Raw genomic sequence first — 24,368 nt, forward strand, 5'->3', positions numbered from 1 at the left:
CATAAACACTTTAAACACATAACTTGCTCAACAGTGCCTCAATTTCCAATTTCAACAAGTGGCGTACAGTCCCTTTCTGATTGCATATCAACTACATTTGCCATTAGCTTCGTCTTATCTTAATTCTTACGCATTTACTCCTCTGCTCGGTACAATCTATAAACCTCCACTCAAAACCACATTTACAGACGTTGCAGACCCTGCTGTGATGCATTTCAAATGCCCACTCTGTCTCGCACACGCGCACACACACACACACAACACTGGCATCACGTATTGCTTCAGCTGAAATTTCTTGAACTCAAACTGTCTGGAAGTCAGTGGACACGTAGAGGCGAGAGGAGAGAAGGAAGCGACAGACGTTTGAGATGGAGACAGAGGCTGAGAAAGACTTCAACAAAGATTTTACACACACATTGTTTTGTGAAGACAAATTCTTCTTTTCCATTCCTGCGGATGGGGAAAAAAAAGAAGCAGATACACGTATACTGTACATCTAAAAACAAAATGAATGCATATAAGCTAAATGTGTTTGTGAAAATGCAGGTGCAGTGACAGCACGGTACACAACTTTTAATCGCCCGGAAGCCAAAACAGCGTTGAGGTGTGACAGCAGAGTCCACAGAAAACTGTGGCACAGTTATTTTCCTTCATATTTGGGATTGACCACAGTGGTGACGGCGCTTTTGTAGATTGGATTTTCACCCTGGAATGTAAAAACAAAATGAAATAAAATGTGAGGATAAGATCACTTTAAAGTGAAGAAATATGGAACATTTTTGTTAGGATTTTGTGACAAATTTCCCAAAACACACCGTGTAACAGCCTGTACAGTTTATTTATTTATTCAACTGAGCAAACAGCCATGCGTTTCTGACAGTAAACCAAGTGAGGCGTTGTCTTTGCAAAACCCTAACCCTACTTACCATATATACTGCCCTTAATATACTTTGCAACCATTTAAATCTGAGTGGTATGTATTTTAACAACACACTCATGCTCACACTTTTTTACTCCACTGAAATTCCACAAGTTGACAGGCTCAAGCAAAAGTTGTAAAAAAAATTAAAAAATTAAAAAAAAATAGATGAAAGGAAAAACAAATTCATGCAGGAAAACGAAAGGGAAAGGACAAGAAATACAAACTCAGTGGACAGCAGCTTTACGTCCATAGTTTGGGTTGTGGAAGCGATTGATAGGACTCTTGTATATTGGGTTTTCTGGCTACAGATAGGAAATGAAGACAGGATAAAGTTCATTTGGAAGAAAAACGACAACAAAAAGAACAAAAAAACAAACCAAGATGAAAATATGAAAAAAGGCAGAAGAAGGCAGCAGGAAGATATAGAAGAAATTCTTAGATTTTTTTTTTTCTCTCATTATCGTGGCATTTAGCAAAATTGAATAATTTTGGGAATCCTGACGGACCAGAAACAAGAGAATTTTACTCTTATTTTACACAGTAAGAAAAAAGTGTGATGTGTCTTTTTGCACGGCGTATGCAAACTTCTGTTTTCAACTGTAAATATCATTGGAATGTGGGAAGAAGCTGAAGAGAATGTAGTTGTAGTGCACTATTTTACCAGTGGGTGGTGCAACGGGACTGTGCTAAAGTCGATCCAAAAAGCGCCTTTGTTGTACCGACAAAGAAAAGAAGAGAAACTGTGGCCACTCCCTAAAAAAAAGAACGTTCCTTACATTACGTTCCAAAGAAAGTCCCGCCGTGCTTTTCTTTCAAGCAGCTTCCAAAACTGACACATTTAATCTCTCTTGTAGTTTGGTGGGAATGAAGATAATGTGGCCCAGACACTTGGGCGCTATTGGGCAACCAGCAAATCATCTATCGCTGAGAATAGACAGCAATAAAATATATATATATATATATATATATATATATATATATATATATATATATATATATATATATATATATATATATATATATATAAATATATATATATACATAAAAAAATATCTCACACGGGGCACATTTCTACTACACTCACCGTGTCCCACTTGGCGTTCATCTTCTCCTTCTCGAACTTGGCAAACTCTCTCCTGTCGTGGATGATCATCAGCAGCTTCCAGATGAGCAGCAGGGCTAGGCCAATCAGGACGATGCCGGCGACCACACCCGCCACGATGGGGATGATATCAGGACCGGCGGGGCAGTCTGAAAACGGGCATTTGCGAGGGGTAAAGACGTTGTGACGTAGCGGCAGCAAAACAAATCAGCACCTCTCTGTGAATAAACATCTGCTCTATTTCTGCAACGCTGCAGAACCACAGGCCCTGTGATTAGCGTTCTGTGGAGCAGACAGCTCCCTCCACGCCCTGACTCGTGTTCCGGGCCTACCGAGCTTGTCCAGAACGTGGACCTCCGTTTGGGTGTTGTTGTTGACGGCGTAGGTGTAGTAGAACCAGCAGTCGTTGGCGTCCCTCTCCTTGCAGTGCATGACCGGGTAGGCGGTGTCGGTGGGCTGCGGCAGTTTGTCCTTCACCACGATCAGGTTGAAGTCGCTGCACTCTTGCTCGCACGTGTCCTTCTTCTCGCCGGTGCCGAACGCCCGGCACAGGACGCAGTCCCTGGAAGCACGAGTGGGTGTTTGGAGATAAAAGGTCCAGTGTGTAATATTTGGCTTGATTTACATACATTAATACAAGCGAATTCAGTCATTCAGATAGCCAGCTGCCATCTTGCACCGCCACATTTCTGAGGAAGCCTGGTGTGGACAAAGCAGCAGCATGTAAACCAACGAAGAAGAAGGTGGATGAGGCATCTAAGTTTGTACAGCAAGCCACCGTAGTTGACTGGCAAGCTCGGGAGGGGGAGGATGAGCGCTCATTAAGGGCAATGCAAGACCCTGATTGCTCTATGTATATTATTATATATACCTAAAAGTAGGAAAACATTACTTCTACAGTACTGTGCGTACACACTTTTATTAATGTAATTATCGGCAGTACATGAAGCTTTTACCAACGTAGAAATCATAAATTAAGCTACAGATTACACACTGGACCTTTGAGGGTTTCCATTTATGCCAGACTCACTTGTGCTGAGCGCACACTCCGAGGCAAGTGGGGCACATCTCGCAGGTGGGACCCTGGAACTTGGGGTCGGTGCACTTGCAGGTGCCGCAATCGCAGGCCCCCCTGCCGTTACAGATCTGCTTGTTGCTGGCCATGCACGTGCTGTTGTCCAGAGAGCAGTCGCAGGCGCTGCCCATCCACATGGGGTCGCACTTGCACACTCGGCAGTCACACGTTCCGTGACCTGATGAAGGGGAGGGCGGGCTTGAGTGAATACGGAATACCAGCCTTTGGAATTTCAAGAATGTTTTATGCTCTGTTTTTATTTCCTTTACCGATGTATCTATTTTATCTACTTCTATTATAATACTGACGTGTCTTTTTGGTTTGTTGTTGTGTTGTTTTTCTATTTTTCTTCCCGTCACACTCACCTCCGCAGAGTTTGTTGTTGTAACGGTCGCAGCTGAAGTTGTCGCACTCGCAGAAGCGGCCGCTGTAGCGCTCCTCGGGGTTGTCTCGGATTTTGCACTCGCACATGCCGCACACGCACTCCCCGTTGTTGCTGCAGATGTCCGTGCCGTTGTCCTTGCGGCAGTTGCGGTCCATGTCCTCCGTGGGCACGTCGTTGCTGCTGCACTCGCAGTAGCGGCCCACGCGCCCCTGGTTGCACCTGAGGATCGACGGTCAACAGTGAGCACAGACGTCGGGAACCGTCCCGCGCTTTCTCCGTGCGTGCGGCGCAAAGAACTGACTTGCAGGCTCCGCACTCGTAGGTGCCGTTGTGGCAGAGGCTGTTGTTCTCCACGGCGTCCTTGTGGCACTCGCACTCGCAGATGAAGTTGACGGCGACCTCCACCTCCTCGGTGAACCCCAGCGGTTTGATCTTGATCGTCTCGCTCAACATGTTGCTTCCGGAACAGCCCTGAAATGTCACGCTAATGGTGAAAGCGACCTTGAGAAAGAGAGAGAGGAATGTCGACCAGTTAGTAAACGAGATTCTTTCAAGCAACAACAATGAAAACAACAAAAACATTGCAATCTTAGCTAAGGGCAGAAAGCTCCTTGTGCTGAACTGGGTCAATACAAGGTGGCTTGTCTTTGTGGAGTGCACTGTCTCAGTATACAAAGGAGATTCTAAAAGGTATTTGTGATGAGGCGGCTAAACTTGGAAGGTCATTTTCAGCAGTAACTTTTTTAGCAGCAGTTAGCTTAAACGTTGTTAACACTTCCCTTTTTTTTGTATTTTTTGGACTACTTGCCAAGGGTGAATAGCAGAAATAACATCTGGGAGCTGATTGGTTTTTATATCTACAGCACATTGAATGGCGTTCATACTATGTTGGAGTTTGGCAGAGTGGGTGATTTGGATTTCTGAGCTAAAATCTTTGAGCGATCCAGCTGACGTGGCTACTGGCTTGCAATGTTTAAATGCGTTACAGTCCTTTGGCTTCCCCAAAAACACAACGCACAAAACAGCCAACCCTGTGGCAAGACATCCATGATCATTATTTTCTTTTTCTTTTTTTTTTTTTTACATTATTTTAACTTAAACTTTATCACGTTCTGTAAGTTAAGTCATTAATAATGAAAGCTGATGCCGCCTGCTGAACATCTGTCAGTGACAATCAAACCATGAAATGTCATGTTTCACCAGTTTTATAGTAGCTGTTTTATTTTTTTTAATGCTGAAAATATGTAACTGTTATAAGTGTGTGGTGAGGTCTAGGGGAATTTGTACGAAAACCGCTGCCTTATAAAACAATGGCAAAAAACAAACCCCGAAATCGAAATTTTGTACAAATCTATAAAAACAAAATAGAAAAAACTGTTCATTTAAAGTCATAGAGACATCAGGTCTGAGTTGCATCGATTTTTCTCCAATATGATAGCACAAAATGTTTTACTGAATAAGACATGTAGCTCTAACATATACACAAGTGGTGGGATTATGTATGCTCACCTCGTCCCCGATGGAGATGTTGGAACACTTGCGTCCATTTTCGCCCTCGCTCACCACTCCGTTCTTGCAGTGTGACGTGTAAGTTAAGGTCATTCCCTCTGGAAGCTTACTGTTTTCCAGAATGACCTCAGAGGACAGCGACTATCAGACAGGAAAAAAAAAAGACCAAACAAATGTTAACATTCGGTTGCCGTGCTTGGAGCTTATGTGACACACAAAAGCCTTGCTGAGCAGCATCAGGGAAAATTTCTTCTGAGAATTTTTTTTTTTTTCTTTTTCTTTTTCTTTTTTTAAATGGGAGAGCTGACTCAGCGTGCTTAAGGCTCTGTTGTGGTCCAGTTGCACAAATGACTCAAGATGACTTACGTTGTAAGCGTCTATGATCAAGTTGATCACGTTGCTCGAGTTGGCCGACAAAGTGCCGACTGCCGACTTGGGTATGAGATTCTTCAGCTCCTGCACGGAGAGGGGGGAAAACTTTGCAATAAATTACCAAGTCAAGCCGGAAAAATTCACCAGTCCCGTCTCGTCCGGTAGTTGTTGATAGTCGTCAAAAAACAGAATAGAGAGGTTTAGGAACAGCTGAGCCTTTGTTGCTTGCAACTATGATTATTCTCTTCTTGCTTCACACCATCTCCTACTGTAACTAATGGTCTTCACTATTACTCTACCCTTTGCTGCTATTGTTACTGGCCTAATCTGGCATTGTTTTGCAATATTTCTTCACCCACCACCTCCTGTTTTTTGCCGGTTCCAGTGAACGATCTCACCCTTAATATTTGACCTGATCAGGGATTTTTATATTGGTAAAAGCTTAACATACTTCCCATAAATACATTTATACAAGTGTACACTCACAGTATAATAAGAGTAAATTGGTTTTCCTACCCTTAGAATGGTTCTTACGAATATAAGAATATATGCACAGATCAAGGGTCTTGCTTCGAGTTAGCAGCCATTTTGCAATGCCATATTTCTAAGGAAGCCTGGTGTGGAGAATCCAGCTGCCTGACAGCGCATTTTTTATTTAGGGTGAACGCTGGTAAACTAACAAAGAAGAAGGTGGACGAGATATCCAGGTCACCGTAGTTCACTGGCAAACTCGGGAGGTGGAGGGGGTGAGTGGTTACGCTGGTGTCCTCAAATAAACTAACAAAAAAGAAGGTGGACGAGATATCCAGGTCACCGTAGTTCACTGGCAAACTCGGGAGAGGGAGGGGGTGAGTGGTTACACTCTAAAATCGCTGTTTCTTCTCAAAATCTCCAAATATTACACACTGGACCTTTAATTTGAAACTTGGCACCCGCTGGGGGTTTCTTCCTGTTAAAAGACAGTTTTTTCATGCTACGCAAATGAAGCTGGACTGAATTACGGCTTGGTTATGACCAATGAGAAGAGAAGAGCGGTGCAGGAGGAAATAATTATAGCCCAAGGCTACCATAACTCGCAGCACATGTGGGTATTTTTACACTTGGGAAAGCACAGACAAGTGAGGTGGATGAGAAGCGCGAGTAGAAAACAAAGTTAACCTGGTAAACAGGCTGGAACTCCTCCGTGACGGCAAAGATGGTCTGGATGTTGTTGTCGCTCAGCTTCTGCACCAGGTGGGCGATGGACGGATAATCCTGCGAAACACCAGGTTCAAAAATTACAACCAGCAAAAAAGCTCGACTAGCGCTCATCCAACCGTCGCGTCGCCTCCGCATCAAGCTACTCACGTAGTAATGGCTCATGGTGTACATGTTGTTCTCCAGGTGACATTTCCCATCATTGGGCAGAACGATGCCGCCCAGTTTGCCGTCGCCTGCAAAGTGGAAGCCCGCGTCCGTGGAGAAGACCAGTAGACGGGTCACGTTCCGCCAACCGATCTCTTTCTAGGAGCCGAACAGGAAACACTCAGAGTCCGGCGTCGCACCAACAAGACACCCTCCTTTCCCTCCTCCTACTTACACCGCACACGGCTACTTGCATGATGGCATCGAACCCCCCCTCTGGAGAGTCCAGGTTCCCCGATATATGCTGCTGCCCCACCAGGGTGTTGAAGTTCTTGCCGTCGTTGGTGAGGTTCAGCACGTGCTTGTAGCTGAAGGGGCTGGTGCAGTTCTTGTCGGACGTGCACGGGTTCAGCAGCTTAGCCGGCGTGGTGCTGATGTAGGGCATGACTGTCTTCTCGACAAAGGAGCCAAAACCTTCGGAAAAATAGGAGCGCGCAATTTAAAAGGCCGAGTGACCCATTGATTGGCTCAGCCTAGCCAGTCCTGCATTTTTTTTATTTATGTTTTTTTTTTTTTTTACAATTTGGAAATGTTTCTTGAGTGCGTAAGCAGGGAAAGGAAAAACAATTTGGGCATTGTTGGACAATGGGAGTTGCTTACTCGGTTGTCCATGAAAATACTGTCTGCGTTTAACCGGTCAGTGGCACACAAAAATTCGGGGGCCGCTGATTTAAAGGGTCACGTTTCTCAAATCTCGGCCAGGCTGTCGGAAAGTTCTGGCAGCCTTCAAACCCGGTGCAAAACAAAAGATGTGAAACAAAAATGGAGACCAAATTAAAAAAAACAAAACAAAACAAAAAAAAAACAGGAACTTCCTCACCTATCCTGAAGTCGGAGGTGATCTTTGACATTTTCTCCATCAGACTGGTTCCCAGTTTCTTGACGTTCACCAGGTCATCCTCCATGGAGTAGGACAGGTCCATCAGGTAGTACAGGTCGATGGGGTAATCCTCAGCCCGTTTGAATTTCAAGTTAAACGTCTGGGGCTCGCCTGCCACAGAGTTGCCGGGTTAGCTGGAAGCAACTTTGTCCAATCCACTCAGGAGGTGAGTGTTTTCCCTTACCGGGTCGAAGTGTGACGCTGACTTTCTGCGGCTGGATCTGAGTGATTTGCTCGGGTTGCAGCTGCTCGCCCGGTTTGCGAACGGTCACGTTTTTGTTGGTGACGACCGTCTTACTGCCGTGGGGGTTTTCGATCATCGACTCGCCGCAGCCCCTTTTCATCAGCGACTGCAGCTCATCACATCGGCTGCTTACGGTCTCCCCCTGCTTCAAGAAATCCTGCGGGCGGCAGCATACCAGCAATCAAGGAGGCCATCCACGAAAAATCGAATTCTTTTCCTCTAGATTAAGGCTTTGACTTAGTTTCTTTAGACCAGAGATCATGCAACACGGTGCCCGCGGGCACCAGTTGGCCCCCCAGGACCACGAGTCGCCCCCCCGCAGGCCCGTTCTAAACATAGCACAACTAGTTCCATGTTATCCAACCTTGTTAAGTCACTGTCGATAATTATTGGGAACCCATGAAAGGGATCAGTGTCTTCACATTGATCGGTGTCATTGACAATCATATAGAACTTAAGGCTAACTGAGAAAACGTGTCATTTCAGGAGAGCGTAGCAAGTTAGCTTGCCCTTCATATGACTCAGTGGCTATGAAGTACAGTGGCCCTCAGAGTCAAAAAGGTCGGTGACCCCTTGCTTCAGACAAATAATACAGTTTTATCTTTCAAGATCTTTCAATAAACAGTCGGTGCGCACACTAGGGATGGGCGATATGGACTGAAACTTTTATCACGATCATTTCTGGCATTTATTGCGATAACGATAAAAGTGACTATAAAAAAAGTAGAAAACAATTCGGCTCCATCTTTTGGGATTTTTTTGGAAGCGCACACTTTCAAATACGCTGGAAACGACTGAAAACGATGTAGTACCTATGCCCGGCCTGGTGTGGCACCGCAAGTTTTTTAATTACGTCATCAACAGGAGTTTATCGTTATTACCGCGAGATGACATATTCTTACCGCGGTGAATGTTTTTGACGATATATCGCCCATCCCTAGCGCACACTACCACCACCATCTTCAGGACAGCGCGGCCCGGAGCGCACGCAAATCGGAAAACAAAGCAATCCAACAAGCAGGTGTTTGCTGCCCGACTAATGACATCGAAACTCCACACTCCAAACTGCACTTGTCAGCAGCCGCGACGGCTGGAAGCTTCGATTCACGTACAGGGTCTTTGCACCAGCCGCACTTGGCTCCGGCCTGGATGCAGTCCGCGCAGGACCTGGCGTTGGCGCTGACGCACTCGTTCCCCTCTGGACGGAAAACAAAGAGATGGGAAGAGAAAGTGGGCAACGTTTGCATGGCAGCTCATGTGGAACACTGTCAGGTTGGGGCGGTAAGGCACTCGGAGTGGAATATGGAAGGTTTCTCCATGAGGATCTATGCGCCGTGATGCTAAAACGGAGCCTCTGGCCAATCGCATCATTAGCCTCTCTCCCCAGAGGAGAGGCCGGCTTATTGGGAAAAGTGCTTTTCCTGCGCAAGATGACGTTGACAAAATGGTATCATGTGACACAATAATGTTGTTAAAGTGGGGGGGGGGCGGGGGGGGGGGGGTATGATTCAATCTTACCTTTCTGAGCAATGCCGCCGCAACACAGGCCCAACAAGACGATGGGTGTCAGGAGCAGCTTCAAGTTCATCTGAAAGAAGAAGAAGAAGAAGAAAAAAAAAAAACATTGTTGAGAATTAACACTGAAATGTCTCCATAAAGAAGCCAAGAGGGGAGACGAGGGAAGAGGGGACATGTTAGGTCAGTACGTTCACTGGTTATAATTAGAGGCAAGTGGCGACACGGCGGTGCTGCGGTTAGAGCCGCGGCCTCGCAGCAAGAAGGTCACAGGTTTGACCCCGGGATTCCTCCCACAGTCCAAAAACATGCATGTTGGGCGAACTGGCAACTGGAAATTGTCCGTCGGTGTGTTTGTGTGTGTGTAAATGGGTGTATGTTTGCTTGTCTTTCTATGTGGCCCTGCCACGAACTGGCGACTTGACAGCCGGGACAGGCCATCGTGCAGAAAATGGATGAATGAATTAGAGGCAAGGGCTCCACTATTCTTAGTCCGAAGGGTAAACGGTAGCTAACTCAATTTGTAGAGCTTACACACACACACACACACACACACACACATACACACACAAACACACACACACAAACGTGCAGTCACACACACACACACACACACAATACACAGCCGTAACGATTTACCCATATGTTTTCCCAAAATCCCTGTCACTGTAAATAGCATCGACTCCCATTGATCTAGCGCCCTCTGCCTTCACATCGACCCGGGTCTGTAAGCAGCCTGTCTGGTCCGCCGCGAGGAAGGCAGGGTGCACCCCTTGCTTAAAGGCCAACGCGGCTGAAGGACCCAACAGTTCATTTGTGGACAGGCAGTCTAAACAATTGACTTGCGAAAAACGCAACTTTAAGATACATTATGTAAAATTCGTCAAGATTTATTGGTAAAAGCTTAATATAGTACCCATAAATATATTTCTGGGAGTGCACGATGGCTGTAAAATGAAAGTAGTTTTGTTTTCCGACCAATTGAGTGGTTATAAAAAGGTTATAGATTGGCTATACATCAATATTGCTGTCTTGCCGGTGTGGAAAATCCAGCCGATCCAATCTAGCTTTTCATATTCAGGGCGACATGATCCTCAAAGGCTAATAAATCACACAAACAACAAAATGATTCAGTTATTTGAAGCTACGGTATATTCAATTGCTTTTTATTGAGTGATTTCAGTTCAAATCTACAAACAAATAGTCATATTCCACAGAAGCACTAGCACGACGCGTAGCCTTAGCTCCAGTTGGCAAAAAAAGGTGGCCAAATAATACCGCGTCTTTGGATTTACTTTAAAACTTCATTGAGAGACCATGTTATGTTTTGATCCTGAACCGTAAACGAACAAAACAACACTGTTGATGCAGACCGAAAAAGTTTAGTTTAGCCCCCAATTTGGGACTCTCACCCCCTCGATCTATCAAATGAGAGCCGGGACTCAAGGCTGAATGAACAGCCTAATGCTGTGATACGAGCTGGCCGAGGGATCAGCAAATTTAATTAACGTGGGATTCGCTAAAACATTAGCGAATCCCACTCAGAGACCCCATGGGAATTTTCCTCTTTGAGAATCTCCACAGTAGCTAATGTGTGGCCATATAAAGAATGAGAGTGGAATCAGCGGCAGGCAGATGGAGATTAAGTGGCAACAACTCCTCTTTTGCTCTTTGGGCTAGTGACTGTTGCTGGCTATTCATAGAGGAGGGGACATTAGTGGGCCACATTCCCTTAGACTGTGGTGTTGAGGGCGGCATTCCTCTGTGTGTGTGTGTGTGTGTGTGTGTGTGTGTGTGTGTGTGTGTGTGTGTCTGTGTGTGTTCATATAAACACAGAAGAGACTGCCTGTCTATGGAACCCCAGATTAGACGGTCTGGTGTGCGCTACAATGCATTTAGCTTTGCTTGCTTTTCAGACCATCACCGCACACACAGTGCATAAAACATATCACGGTGTATCCGACTCGTTTGCGTAAGCGAACGCTCAGAAATGTGAGATTTGTTAGAATATGTTCAACAACGCGTGTAATGTCAATGCATCGATCAAACAGTCAGTCGACTTTTATGTGTAAAGCGCTAAATCGCCAAATCTTGAAGCGTGAAGGTCATTTGCTTTGAATGCTTTGAATCACAGAAGGTGGTAAAAAAATCATCTTAATAAAAAGTAACTGGGGCTGCAAAACACACACACACACACACACACACACACACACACACACACACACACACACACTCCAATATCCACTTTTCATTCTTTTTGAGGTCTCCGACTCAGCTCCACGCACACAACTACCGAAACGTAAATGAAGTCCATCAAATGTCAAACAAGGTATCGCGTTAGAAAAATAGCCACGTTGTCAGCGATGCCGTGAAGCTCAGCAGCTGTACGGAGGAATGTCGAGTATGAGCAAAGACAAGTAAAGCAAAACAAGGGCTAAAAGCAGGATGTCGTCCGGCCGGCCCCTGACCGGCGCTTCCCTTAGAGCACAATTGAGTTTGGTGGTTTTTTTTCTGACGAAATCTCTTAGTTCTATCTACGTAGGAAGCAGCTGTTGATGATAAACCCAATAGGATATAGGGCAGGGCGATACGGTGAAAATTCCCAATTTTCTTCAAAAAAAATCTGATTTTTACGATTGAAACGGATTTATTTCCACCCGACTTAAAATCAGCGCTCAGGGCCATGACCATCGCAGGCCAGTGGTAAATCATAACGAAGGGTACTCAAACCCAGTATCGGTACCGTAATAGGTGAGCTGCATTTTTTTGCGATTTTCAGCTCGCAAGTGAATCATTTCCACCCAAAAGGCTTTTTTTTCTTCTCTCTATTCCTGCGTAAAAGCAACGTTTCACAAGATGTTGTGCCAAGGCCATCTATCACAGAATTTCACATCAGGGAATTTATGGAAATGCCACAATTTGAATCGTCTTATTTTCGGTAAAGTTCGTTCTCTTGCTTGAGGCGCAGAACATAAAAGAAATTGGTTTTAAAATCTCCTTCCCAAGATATCAATCTTGGTAAGGGGAATGGGGAGGATGATTAAGTTGTGAGTGTGTGTGTGTGTGTGTAAGAGCGCCATAACCAGTCAGGTTTTTTTTGTTGTTTTTGTGTTTTTTTTAAAGACACATTCCAGCAGAATCTGCTGAGCACAGCGAGACTGCGCAGCCACGTTTTTGTTCTCCAGCAAAGTAATTTATGCTTCTCCCACGCCGGTCCTGTTAAAACCTTTTTTTTTTTCAACAGTCTTTTTTTAATATGCGTGCTGTGACCAAACGTATCCCAGATACGCGGGGGAGGCAAGAGAAGGAAGGTCGACGCTCTTGTTTTTTTTTCTTACAGCCAACGGTTTGTTTTGTTTTTTTCTACACTATAAAAAAAAATAAAAAAATCAAACTACCAATCCATGGTTAGAGATACAAATGTCTACGTTTCATAATTACGCACCGACATCCACTCAAAAACGACCTGCAAGAAGCCAAAAACATCACAGCGACGCAAGTTGCGTGTTTACATGGATGTTTAGTGACTAGCATTTTGAAGATCTGCTCACCAAAGATTTGGGAGGGGGGGGGGATCATGAGTAATTTAAATAAAAACGTCCCTCCTTTGAAACTACTTGAACTCGTATTCTCGTCTGAGGTGGCTTTTGTTGTTTGATAAACACCTCGGCTGGTGTAAACAGCTTTGTCGAGTGAGTTCCGATGTTCATACGTCATCGCGTACACGCATCGGGCCCATCTTTAAAGTAGTGCTGAGCTAAAATGTCGCGTCATTGTTTGTGATAGCCACAAATTACCACTAGAGAGGGACAGGTCGACGGAACAATTCACGGAACATGGAAATGTGACGACTCGATTTCCTCCTTTGCGCGAGACCAATGTACTTCAATGTGGGCAGCACGTGTTTGAATGCCATGTTAGCATGTTGCTCATCGCCGTGCGCAAGTGTGACCTGGCGAGCACCGAGAAGTCTGTTTCACCGAAGGAGGTTTCGCAAAAAAAATGTTTTGTTTTTTTTTTGTTTTGTTTTGTTTTTTTTGGGGGGGGGGGCACAAACCCTTGACGAGGGAATGGACAAGTCAGCCACCAGTCAGTCCACGGATGAAAATAGGCTTTAGAAACAGCTCAAAATGAAATAAGAAAATAATGAAAACACATTCTTGTTGACACACGACGCTTATTCTGTCATCGGCTGTATCAGCTGTGATCTCAGAATTGTTGTTTTCTTTCTGGAACTCTCTGTAGCGACGCATCCTCCTCGTCCAGGAGGCCCTCCACGAAAGCACACACAAGCCAAATCGGCCGGGTTAGCTTCACAGAACTGTTGGAACAGTCTCGGGTTTCCAGAAGAAACCCACTTTGTGAAACAGGCGCCAGACTCTGACATAACGAAGCATCACATAGCCTTCACATATTTTCTGTAATCCACTTAACGGAAAGATATCGGGATTTGCACTCTCTTCTATTAACCTTTCCAAAAATTCCATTTTAGAGTCTTTTGCACTTCAATAGAAACGGGCCAAGGTAGCAACCTCCCTTGCCCCTATGAATCGATACAACGTAATGCCAAGGGTGTATGAAACATTTTTTCCCAACCACATACACAGACAAACTTAAATCAAAAAGCAAAAGCTTGATGACGGCATTTTCCGTTCAAGCAAAAGAAGAATTCAAAAGGATTTTAAATCCAAAGGGCAAACCAAAAAAAAAAAAAACCTCACTTAACCAAAGCCGCACAAGTCTCACTTACTTTTTATGTAATCGGCCCTGCATTTTGAATGTGCTTCAGACGGCTTAACTCGAGCAGGCCCCTCTGCGTGACGGCCAAAGAAAGAGCTCAATAAAAAAATGTGTGCTGCCGAAAAAGAAGCGGTGGTAGTGAGGAGCCACACAGTCCGTGCAGGGGCGAAGGCTCAGTTTCTCTGCCGCAGACTTGAATGTTCTTCCACGGCAGGAGTGGAAAATTGAAAAAAAAAAAAAAAGAAAAAGAAAAAAAAAACGAACAAAAAAAAACAGGAAAGGGCGGTGCTCAACTCACATGGGAAAAGGCTCGCCTCCACTCCAGAGGCAAGGAAGTTGCACATTTCTCGCGTCTCAGCGTCACTGAATCCAACCTTCAGACTTCTTGTAATCCAACTCACACCTCACTTTTCAAAACGCCATCGGAATATTAAGAGTTCTACAGGTCAAGGCAAAAAAAAAAAAAGAAAAATTGGATAAATGTGTATTTTTGGAGTCCAGAGTACCTCATTGTGAGCATTCTTACGCTGCGATCGTCCTAGCCCAGGCAAGGGCAAACTACGGCCCGGGGGCCATATGCGGCCCGTTAAGCTTTTTAATCTGGCCTGCCGAACTTGAAGAAATGATATTAATAGTCAGTAAGTCATAAAATAGCTGTATCCCATCCAGCTATCCCTGTCCGAGCCTTTGCCTCGTTCACTCGCTCCGGCATCACCGGTAGCCCCATTGACCTCACGCACAGTTCAGACAGGAGGGGGAACGTGTCCGAGCCCTGAAAACTGCGTTCTAGGGGACGGAGCCGAAGGAAAATGCCAAACAGTGTCCGTCTGTGTCCTTGCCCACCCCCCACCCCACCCCCCCCACCCCCCCCCCCACCCCCGCTCTCCCACCCCCGACTGTCTGGAGGGTAAGCCTCTCACGAAACAAAAGCAATGAATCAGGCATCCTTGTGAGAGCAGGACAGGAGGTCAGGTCTTCAAAGTGTTCCCACATAGCGCGTCCTCTCTGCCAAAAAAAAAAAAGAGCCTCGTTGGATCAATGACACTAATGAGACAGTTGTTAATTTCTTTCATCCTTTTTGTCGCTGCCTTCCTAGAAAACTGAACGGGGTACGACCTCCTACGGTGTGAGCTCGCCATAGAGGGAAACAAAGCAAAAAAAAAAAAAAAGGGCAAAGAAGCGTCAGCGTCTTTCAAAACTCTCATCAAGAGAAAATAACACTAAGAAAAAAGTAGGGTAAAATAGTTCCAGAGAAAAAGGTCAGTTTAAACCCTTCACTCCCATTGGCCCCGGTGGCCTGATGGGAGGGTCTCGGTCTTTCGCCTAGAATCCACACGCCATTACACGAGCTAATTAATGACGAAGAAGAGCAATGAGGGGGGTTGTGACCATCACGTGGGCAAAATACCGCATGGGGTCCATTTAGCGCGTTCGGCTTAATGAATATGCAGATGCAGGTAGATACAGTATGTACATCTACATCTACATCTACAGGTGCACTGACACGTGTTTCCGTCAGAACGCGAGACACATTGGGCGGGGATCCCATTTAAATGGGATTGTGTCGCGGTCGGACTGTGAATTGACAAGAGCTGCGACCGATTGCTGTTTACTTTGTGTTTTTGTTCGCCACCTTTCAAAGGCAGGTATCAGGTTCGCGCAAAACACTGGCTACGCGTGGGACAACCGATGCGGACCGGGTTGCTCTGAGACGATTGATATGAGACGATTTGATTTGACTCAAAGCCACGGGTCAGGAAGACGTCTGATAGTTTGCATAGCAAAAGCATTTCGTTGTAATGGAGCACTTCAACAGATGAAAAACACCTCGACAAATGAACAACAGTTTGTCAGACTGTGTGTGTACGCATGTTTACTTCGCAAAATTAAACTTTTTTTTTGTCAGATTTTGTTTCTTTAATGAGGGGTTTAAATCCCCTTCATGCCAGTCTCTCTGCCGTCCCACATTCTCCCCCTCTGGCCCGGAAAGGTCCTCACTTAAATCAGGCGGTGTCGACCACTTTTGCGCATGCTGGCAATTACGCATGCAATCTTTGTAGATCAGCCCCCAACCACGCAAACCACCAAGACGCGCAATCTTTAAGCATGCGCGTGGAGTTCAGCGAGCCTTGGAAGGAAGGAAGTGAAGAAGAGATTGAATGTAAAAAATAGCACTGCGGAGAAGATCAGTAGTAGCAGTTTCCGTCGTCGTCGTCGTCGTCGAGGAGCAGAGCGGTAAAATATTGTACGGTCAAGAAGGCAAAGACGTGAAGCACATCTTCAGCAGCAATGCTTCATTGAAAATGCAACCTCGTCTAAAGTTAAATGCATTCATTTTATTGGTGAGATTTTAAATGTATGTGCTTTTAATTTTCTCGCTAATTGTAAGTGATATTGCAAACCAGCTGATTAGATGCAAAGAAATAAGGTAAGAGAGTGTAAGATAAGGTATGTTATAGCCACTTCAACCCCCATGATTAGCTATAGGTACTAACCCCAAAAATAATATGGGATGGTGGCTTTAGCTTAGCTACTAGCTTAAACTGTAGAGTGCTGTTAGATGCAAGGTATCAGCTGTTCTTCCAGGCCAAACCACACACCGGTGGTTGGATCAATAAATGCCAACATTGGAACGGGGCTTGCGACTAATTGCAAGACATCCCAACAAAGCAGGCCAGTAGAAACAACTGAGGCCAGACCACAGGCTTTGGAAGAGGGCCAAATGAATACAACTACTCATGGTTCCACGTCTGTGTCACAGTTTGCAGCGCTGGCACACCGTGTCCGAAAAAGTCCCCTCCCACTTGGCCACAGCAGCCCTTGTCAAAGGCTGAACAACTTACAAGACGCAGCATGGCAAATCAGCAGCTCGCAAACCAACATTTCAAATCCGATGATCTTTGTGTCAACAGAGGCAGAGTGTGATTGTATTGAGAGTGTTTAGAACAGGACGGTGGTTCGGAGAGCTTTGTTGCATCGTGCACAAACAGGGTAAAGATCACCACAGTTGGAAAGATTTAGTCAAGCATTCCAGAAAATTTGACATTTTCAGAGGACGAAGAAGATCCGATTCTCTTCTGCGTGAGGCAGGCCAGCATGTAAGCCCGTTTTGGTGGATTCCTGTGGCGGTAGCCTAGCTGTGACAATGTCAGCTCAAAGCTTAGTCTGTTGAGCTGGGATCCGCAGTACAGTAAACCTCCTAAAACTCCACCCTGTTTGCTGAATCGGCCCTTTCCTTTTTGCTGAAACGCAGGAAGCTCAACTTGATAGCTCAGGAAGTCTGTGTCGGAGTTGTAGGAAACCCGGCACAGATCCTGTTAGTGTGCAGTGTGTTCCATACTTGCCCATTCGATTGAGACACAGGGATGGAAAAGAGAATTGGGCAAAAGATTGTCTCTTACAAGGATAAGACAGCATATTATCTCTACTGATAATAGACTTTCATACATATTAATTATTTGAGATCTACGTATGGATAGATAGATAGATAGATGATAGATAGATAGATGATAGATAGATAGATAGATAGATAGATGATAGATAGATAGATAGATAGATAGATAGATAGATAGATAGATAGATAATAGATGATAGATAGATAGATAGATGATAGATAGATAGATAGATGATAGATAGATGATAGATAGGCTCAAAAAGGGTCTCACCAAATAGATCATGACATGACATGATTTAAATATATACAAAACTAAAACTTTACATGTATATATATATATATATATATATATATATATATATATATATATGTATATATATATATATACATACATACATACATATATACATACATATATATATACAGACATACATATTTATATATACATACAAATATATACACATATACATACATATATACATATACATACATATATATAAATATATGTGCATAGTGTCGTGTATATATATAGTACTGCACATGCATATGAATATTCAGGTGATATTCCAGAAGTAGCTAAACCACCCACGCTGCTTCATGCGAGGATAACGCACATTAGTCAACAACTGTGGAAACCACTACATTAGGACCCAGCCCTGTTTTTCGCTAAACACACACACGTCAAAGTTTGCTTCCAATCCAAGTGTACAGCAGTTGAGCTGTGGCACCGCTTGTTGCTGTATCCTTTCCCGAGGCCCTAAAGCTGGAAAACTGCCGCCTTAATGACACTCAGATGTCTTTCGTTAAGGCTTCAGACCTGACACTTGAACCAGAGGGCCTCCATTTCCGCTACCGTGAGGGAGGGGGTGAAAGCTGCGCGGGGCTTAAAAAACAGTAAGCGCTGGACGGCTACAAGCGCTGCTCCCCTTTGGGAACGTAGAGGAATATCCGTCACGTTTGATTCCGCGCGGGGGTGTGGGGGGGGGGTGGGGGGGGTTTCGGGAGAGGCCAAGCGAGGCGGTCGTAAAATTCCTTCCAAGATCGGCAATGGCACGAACTTTTAAAACGCTCGCGCCCCTGACTGACGTTTCTGATCATTTAATGTGGTATTGAATGGACGTCAGCGAATTTCCCTTTGAGGTCTGTATTTCCTGACATGCGCCGGTGGGCTGGTCGTCGCCGCCACACGCACACACACACACACACACACACACACACACACACACACACACACACACACACACACACACACACACACAGCACTGTGGTATGTTTCTGTCTCAGAGTCGCTGCTGACTCACTTGACACCCCTGAAATGTCGGCCTCTAACAGGCCACGTTCACAAAGACGGAGAACAGTGTTTGCATTGTATGTGGGTGTGTATGTGCTATAGGGCACATCAGGGAGGAACACGCAAGGAGTGCATTGTTCATTATATGATCAAAGATGTAAAAGCACTTTCTGCACCAAATATACTGTATGACGTCAATGTGTTGCCATATGAGGAAAAAGTACGTGGTATTAAAGAATTCAGTGGGTTAAGATCTCCCGTTGAAACCATTGTTCATTCATTCATTAAAACAAACCTGCTGTCACAGACGCGCACAACCAGTTGGAAAACCCAGCAATTCAGCAGCATCATCAACAGCCAAAGCTATTCTAACTTGAGTGACTCACTCGACTCTCCCGCCGCCATAGCACAAAACACAGCGTAAACCGATGAGCAGAAAGCGGGAAAATCTGCCATTTACGACCAACGTGAAACGGTTTCTCCCTCGTTTCCTCAGAGGACCTCGGCAGGAAGAGAGGTCAGCTTATCGGCGGCATTCCTCGCCAGTGCCTCACAGCCTGTTTTTTAGAAGTGGAGAAAGGGCCCACGAGGGCTACGTAAGTGACGAGGTCGAAGCTGGGTGGAAAAGGGGCCTAAAGTTTTGACCCGAAGCGTTGCTGCAGTTGGCAAACAAAAGGGCCCTGGTCAATATGCGCTTCGTGAAGGGGAACAAAACACCAACGCTTTGTGATGTGCCGCGAGCGTGAACATACGGCGGCAGAGCACCGAAAATTCAAGACACTTTGCCTTTGAAGAATGAGAAAACAAAAGGGAAAAAAAAGATCTGCACGTCTGCGATCATGGGCTCACGTTGACGGGCGGAACAGACGGCCATTCGTCGCGCTTCTTGTCAGCTATCCCCAGGGGGCCGCATGCATCCCTGCTGCTACTGCTAGAAATACGGCAGGACGCAACGATTGCACCTAACTCACGTCTTTCACTTCTGTCACCTGGACGGAGAGAAGCCTCACGTCTGGATTAAGGGCCTGCGGCCGGAGCCTCGTCCAGTGCGCGCGCGGTAAGTGCCATCATAAATCAGGTGGTAGACCGGCCCTCGCAGCTGTTCCCCAGAGAGGTGGGGGGGGGGGGGGTCTCCAGGTCAGTTCCATTTAGCTGGCAAGCTACTGATTCGTCAACCATCTATCAGCCCCCCCCCACTCTCCCATGTCTGCCCACCCACCACTGTCCTCCGTCAATGTCCTTCCTTTGCTTTCACTTCCTGCCCCCCCCCCCCTTCCTCTAACCACATCTCTCCTCCACCCCTCTACCCCTCCCTTCCTCCTTCCATTTCCTTGATTAAAATACCCCATGGAGTCACTCCGGTCGGCCTGGCCTCTTCCATCGACGAGTGAAGCGGTAGGAGCCACTCTGCTCTGCCCAATCACGCGCCACTTAGCCAATAACAAGGAGCAAATATCCGTCGGAGAGCAACCATCTAAACGCTGACGTCCTCGCGCATCGCCTCCCCTTCCTTTGGACCGCCGAGTCCCATCTTTGGACAGTGGGCTGGGAATAATGGCAACGCGTCATGCGAGACTGCGCTCGTTGATGAAAGCAAAAGAGTGTGACGTGACCCCGCAACGTCGCGCGCTACATCAACGTCTTCCGAAAAGCCCACAGAGACAATGGACGTGGCCCGGTTCAGGCTCGCAAGGTTCCACGTTCGCCAGTGGTTTCCGAAAGGACGGGCCGCCTGAAGGTAACTGGTTCCAAGGGGGGCCCCGACAAAACAGTGGGCCTCCCCCCAACTCCTCCCCCCCCCCCCCCCCCCCCCGAAAACCCCCCAAATTCCAGCAAAAGACAAACAAGATGATGCTCATCACTCATTTTTCCACTGCACGTAAAAACAATAAATCGATCGACTTTAATTAGTAAATCACTAAAAAAAACAACAAAAAAAAAAACAGCCAAAGGCATCTCAAAGCGCCACGAGAAATAATAATTTAAAAAAAAAAACTAATTTTTTTTTAAAAAAAAAGAAACTCTGAAAATACAACTTCAAAAACCAAAAATTCAAACGCATCCTGTTTGAAACGTTATTTTAGCTATACTGTACTTGACAGACAGACAGATAGACAGATAGATAGATAGATAGATAGATAGATAGATAGATAGATAGATAGCTTGTTCCTCTCACCTTGTCGCTGTGCTGATTAGTCCGAGGCAGGGTATAACGGGGAAAGTCACTCTACCCTCGGGATCTTTGTTGATGGACCCGTAAGCGGAAGCCGCAGCGGCAGCTCACACGCACGGGCAGCGGCTCTGTACCCTGCGGGCACCGGGAGCCACTAAACTAAACCCCCTCCAGACCAAACCAAAACAACAACAACAACAACAACAACAACAAAAGTAGTCACCGTCTGTTTACCCGGACGCACATCCCCTCATTGGCTGACAGGGCAGATTTGAGGACTCTTTAAAAATAAATGGGAAAAAAATAAATGAAAAAATGATGGAGTCGGTCCGAGGTGGGACAGACGAGACGGAAAGTCGACTCGAGTCGACAACGCATGTGTGTGTCACCTCCTCCTCCTCTCTCGGTCCATCTGACTCGGGCTCGGCGAGTCAGCACTGCCACCCCCCTACTTCTGTTACCGGAGGTAACACACAGCGCTTCCGTGTTGCCCTTCGAAATTAAAAGCAAACGCTGCATCAGAATCGGTTGTTTAAAGCGATATGTTGGCATGATAAACTTTAAATTTTTTATGTCCGCAGTATAGCGCAATTAATGTCTAGTAGGTGGGCGAATTGTTCATTATAGTTCACGTGTATTTCTAAATAAATGTCATGGCAAAAGCCCACTTTTTAAACACAGGTCAGCCTTGTTTTACGAGATTCATACTTTAACTTTATAGGTGAGATAATGAAAATGTGGCTTTTTTCAGGCTATTTTTTTTTATTATTATTATTTATTGAATTTGATGTAATGGAATAAATTGTATTTTACAATTACAAGCATTACATTTATCATTCATGTTTTGCCAGTGGTCAATTATGTGGATTGTTTTTTAATTATTATTATAATTTTATTTATTTAGTTACGTCGACGTCATCATTATCAACCCAACCTCACAACCGTAACTCACGATGTAGTAGTAAACAACTTCAATTTTGAAGGCGCCGCCATAACTTTTCGTGCTTAACAGTTTACGTCTGACAGTTTAGTAGGAGCCCCGCCGACCCCTCCTCCGCCCCCTATCCCATCCCATCCCAGCCACTGTCTCATTTTCAACCCGCACTCTGTGATAATAAAACAAAACAAAATCAAATCAATGTGGATTTCCCCTCTGTCCAAACTTGAATAAACATTACAGTGAACTTTTCTTATCCAGAGTTGATCCAGCCTAACCTCCCCCAAACTGGAAGGCAACATCCTCTCCAGCATCTTAATTGTAAAAACAGGAAGAAACAGGGTTTATTTCATCTCTGGCCTCATCAAACATTCCCAGGCCGCACAATTTCTGGGATCAGTCCTGGAGAAAAAATAACCATCCTGCCAAATATGTATTTGCCTGAAACTCAGCGGAGAGATATTCCTGCGTTCTTCCACTGCACTCCAAGTGGAAAAAATGCGAGGTTATAAAAAGCATTGTGGTATTAAGGACATCTCGTCCTTGGAATCCTGTTTTGTCTCTACCAGACTAAACAGGTCTGTTAAGTGTTTACCAAGTTTGAGCTGTAGTTTGAACTGACTACAGTTGCTTTTTCAAGTGAAAGTAGAGACTCAATCGTCATTGTTTTTTTTTGTTTTTTTACCTAAGGGGGGCTACTGATGGATTCATTCGCATTACCGAATGAGGATTTTCTTTTTTATTTACATACTTATTTCCAGTAAGTGCAGTCTCTTCCAACAAGTCTGACATCGGAGTGACCGAAGTCACCAGAGACTAAACAGCGAGCAAACAGGAAAACTGACACTACCTGAGTAAACTCCCCCCACCCCCATTTTAATTCAGTTTCAACTCCCACCGGAAAGTGAGTCAGGTTGGTCAAAATGCAACGGCTTCCTTGTGGGTAACGAACGGACCGCTGAGACTTGGTTTTGATTGTTGATGCGCTGGTGCCCCCCTGTGGTTCATTTAGGTTGTTTCAACTCAGTTTGTTGAGTTTATCTCTTTTTCCATATGAATCGTATATTATTATTATTATTATTATTATTATTATTATTATTATTATTATTATTACCACGTAAAACGTGTTATAGTTCATTCAAATTTAGCTCCATGTTCAACTATGTCTCCCGTTTTTCTGTTTTTGTTTTTTAAACAAAGTGGCCTTGATCCACAGCGTGGTGGTGAATGGTTTACTCCTGGGGTTTCGTCTATTGTAGACGTCCGTTGTGTATTTCTGTTGTCGACAACAAGGTGGTGTCGTGCACCCAGACTGCAGGAGAAATGGAGGAGTAGTGGCAAATGGGATGGGGTCACCGGAAACTGTAGCCGTTTCCATCATGTTGACCATGTTACTCTACAGAGACATCAGGTGGTGGGCTGAAGAACTACAGATTCACTTTGGTTGGATTTGAAATCCTATCTTTGCTGGGGGGTTGGGTCAATGAAGTAAAGTATCCTATTTTGTCTGAAATTGTAGAAATCGTCCGTTGTAATGTCACGAGAGCACTGACACGTACCTCTGGCTCCGCTATCTAGGGCCACCTTTTTATTTCCAGATGTGAAAAATCCACAAAGTATTCTTGTTTTTATTTATTATTGTTGTTTGCTTTTGTTAAGATTCAGCAACTGCCGTTGCACTGCAGGTCTGCTTTGGTTTCATGTACGACTATATACAAAGTATATATACAACAGAGAGATTCTCAGTTGAAGATTATGCCATAGCAATTTAACGCATTGTTGTTTGAAGTCGCAATTGAACATAGTCCTACTCAGGAGAGTACGTAAACTAAAGAAATAACTTAGCTTTAAAGCTTTGTAAGTCAAATTGACGTGTAAATGTACTGTACTACGCTTTTGTCCACAAAACAAACTAAACCTATTTTATTTTTGTCACACCGTGGCAAAAGTCTGTCTCATCTTGGGTTATTGTTTGTTTTTTAGTCCTGTCATTTCCTGTTTTATTTTGAAAATGAACTAACTCTCCTCTCGTTTCAGTGCACTCGCCCTCCCTCATGTGCCCCCTGTGTGTCTGACCTGATTACATGTTGTCTTCACCTGTTCCCCATTACCCTCCGCGTGCTTAAATAAAATAAGAAAAAAATACATTGATTCAATGCCATTTGGAAGCCAAATCAGTCACAGCGGTCACATAGGCTCAGCCCCACTAACGCTGCTCGCAGCTTTAATTTTAGTACCTGTGTTGTCTATAAATGTCCGTTTCCTCTGTATTCAGACACCTTTCTTGACCAACTCGTGCCCCTACGTACAGTTTCTTTGTAAACAAATGATTCTCCAATGGATACCAAATGTTTGTATTTCTGCTAAAAGTGAGCAGTCAACCCTCACATCGGCTTCTCATTAGTGGTCAGCAGCACACTCCCTT

The 24,368-nt window shown here is 44.9% G+C and overlaps 1 protein-coding gene across 2 annotated transcripts; it reads right to left on the reverse strand.

The window, feature by feature from the left end:
• Nucleotides 1-475: 475 nt before the first annotated feature.
• On the reverse strand, nucleotides 476-21,419 carry LOC142899486 (integrin beta-1-like). Of its 2 annotated transcripts, XM_076043082.1 has the most exons (17): nucleotides 21,010-21,419; nucleotides 9,412-9,481; nucleotides 9,006-9,091; nucleotides 7,834-8,050; nucleotides 7,590-7,760; nucleotides 6,945-7,183; nucleotides 6,713-6,868; nucleotides 6,524-6,619; nucleotides 5,360-5,449; nucleotides 4,994-5,134; nucleotides 3,786-3,985; nucleotides 3,465-3,703; nucleotides 3,055-3,277; nucleotides 2,357-2,586; nucleotides 2,007-2,173; nucleotides 1,147-1,224; nucleotides 476-706 (listed from the first exon to the last, which is right to left on the reverse strand). In XM_076043082.1, exons 2-16 carry the CDS (start codon nucleotides 9,479-9,481, stop codon nucleotides 1,147-1,149), a joined length of 2,403 nt encoding a protein of 800 aa, XP_075899197.1. In that variant the 5' UTR covers nucleotides 21,010-21,419; the 3' UTR covers nucleotides 476-706. The 2 variants fall into 2 exon arrangements, with proteins under 2 accessions (XP_075899197.1, XP_075899198.1); XM_076043083.1 differs by lacking the exon at nucleotides 1,147-1,224 and having other exon boundaries at nucleotides 21,010-21,418.
• Nucleotides 21,420-24,368: the final 2,949 nt, after the last annotated feature.

This window comes from Nelusetta ayraudi, unplaced genomic scaffold (genome assembly GCF_046127955.1).
Source record: "Nelusetta ayraudi isolate G7.1 ecotype Tasmania unplaced genomic scaffold, CSIRO-AGI_Nayr_v1 ptg000073l, whole genome shotgun sequence".
In the NCBI taxonomy this organism is placed as follows: Eukaryota; Metazoa; Chordata; class Actinopteri; order Tetraodontiformes; family Monacanthidae; genus Nelusetta; species Nelusetta ayraudi.

Bases quoted from the DNA above. Each gene is read 5' to 3' on its own strand.
- LOC142899486 (XM_076043082.1), bottom strand. From the start codon at position 9,481: ATGAACTTGAAGCTGCTCCTGACACCCATCGTCTTGTTGGGCCTGTGT. The intron at 6,869-6,944 runs GTAAGTAGGAGG...TTCGGCTCCTAG, and splicing joins TGCAAGTAGCCGTGTGCGGT to AAAGAGATCGGTTGGCGGAA. The intron at 5,450-6,523 runs GTTAACTTTGTT...CTCTCCGTGCAG, and splicing joins AGTTCCAGCCTGTTTACCAG to GAGCTGAAGAATCTCATACC.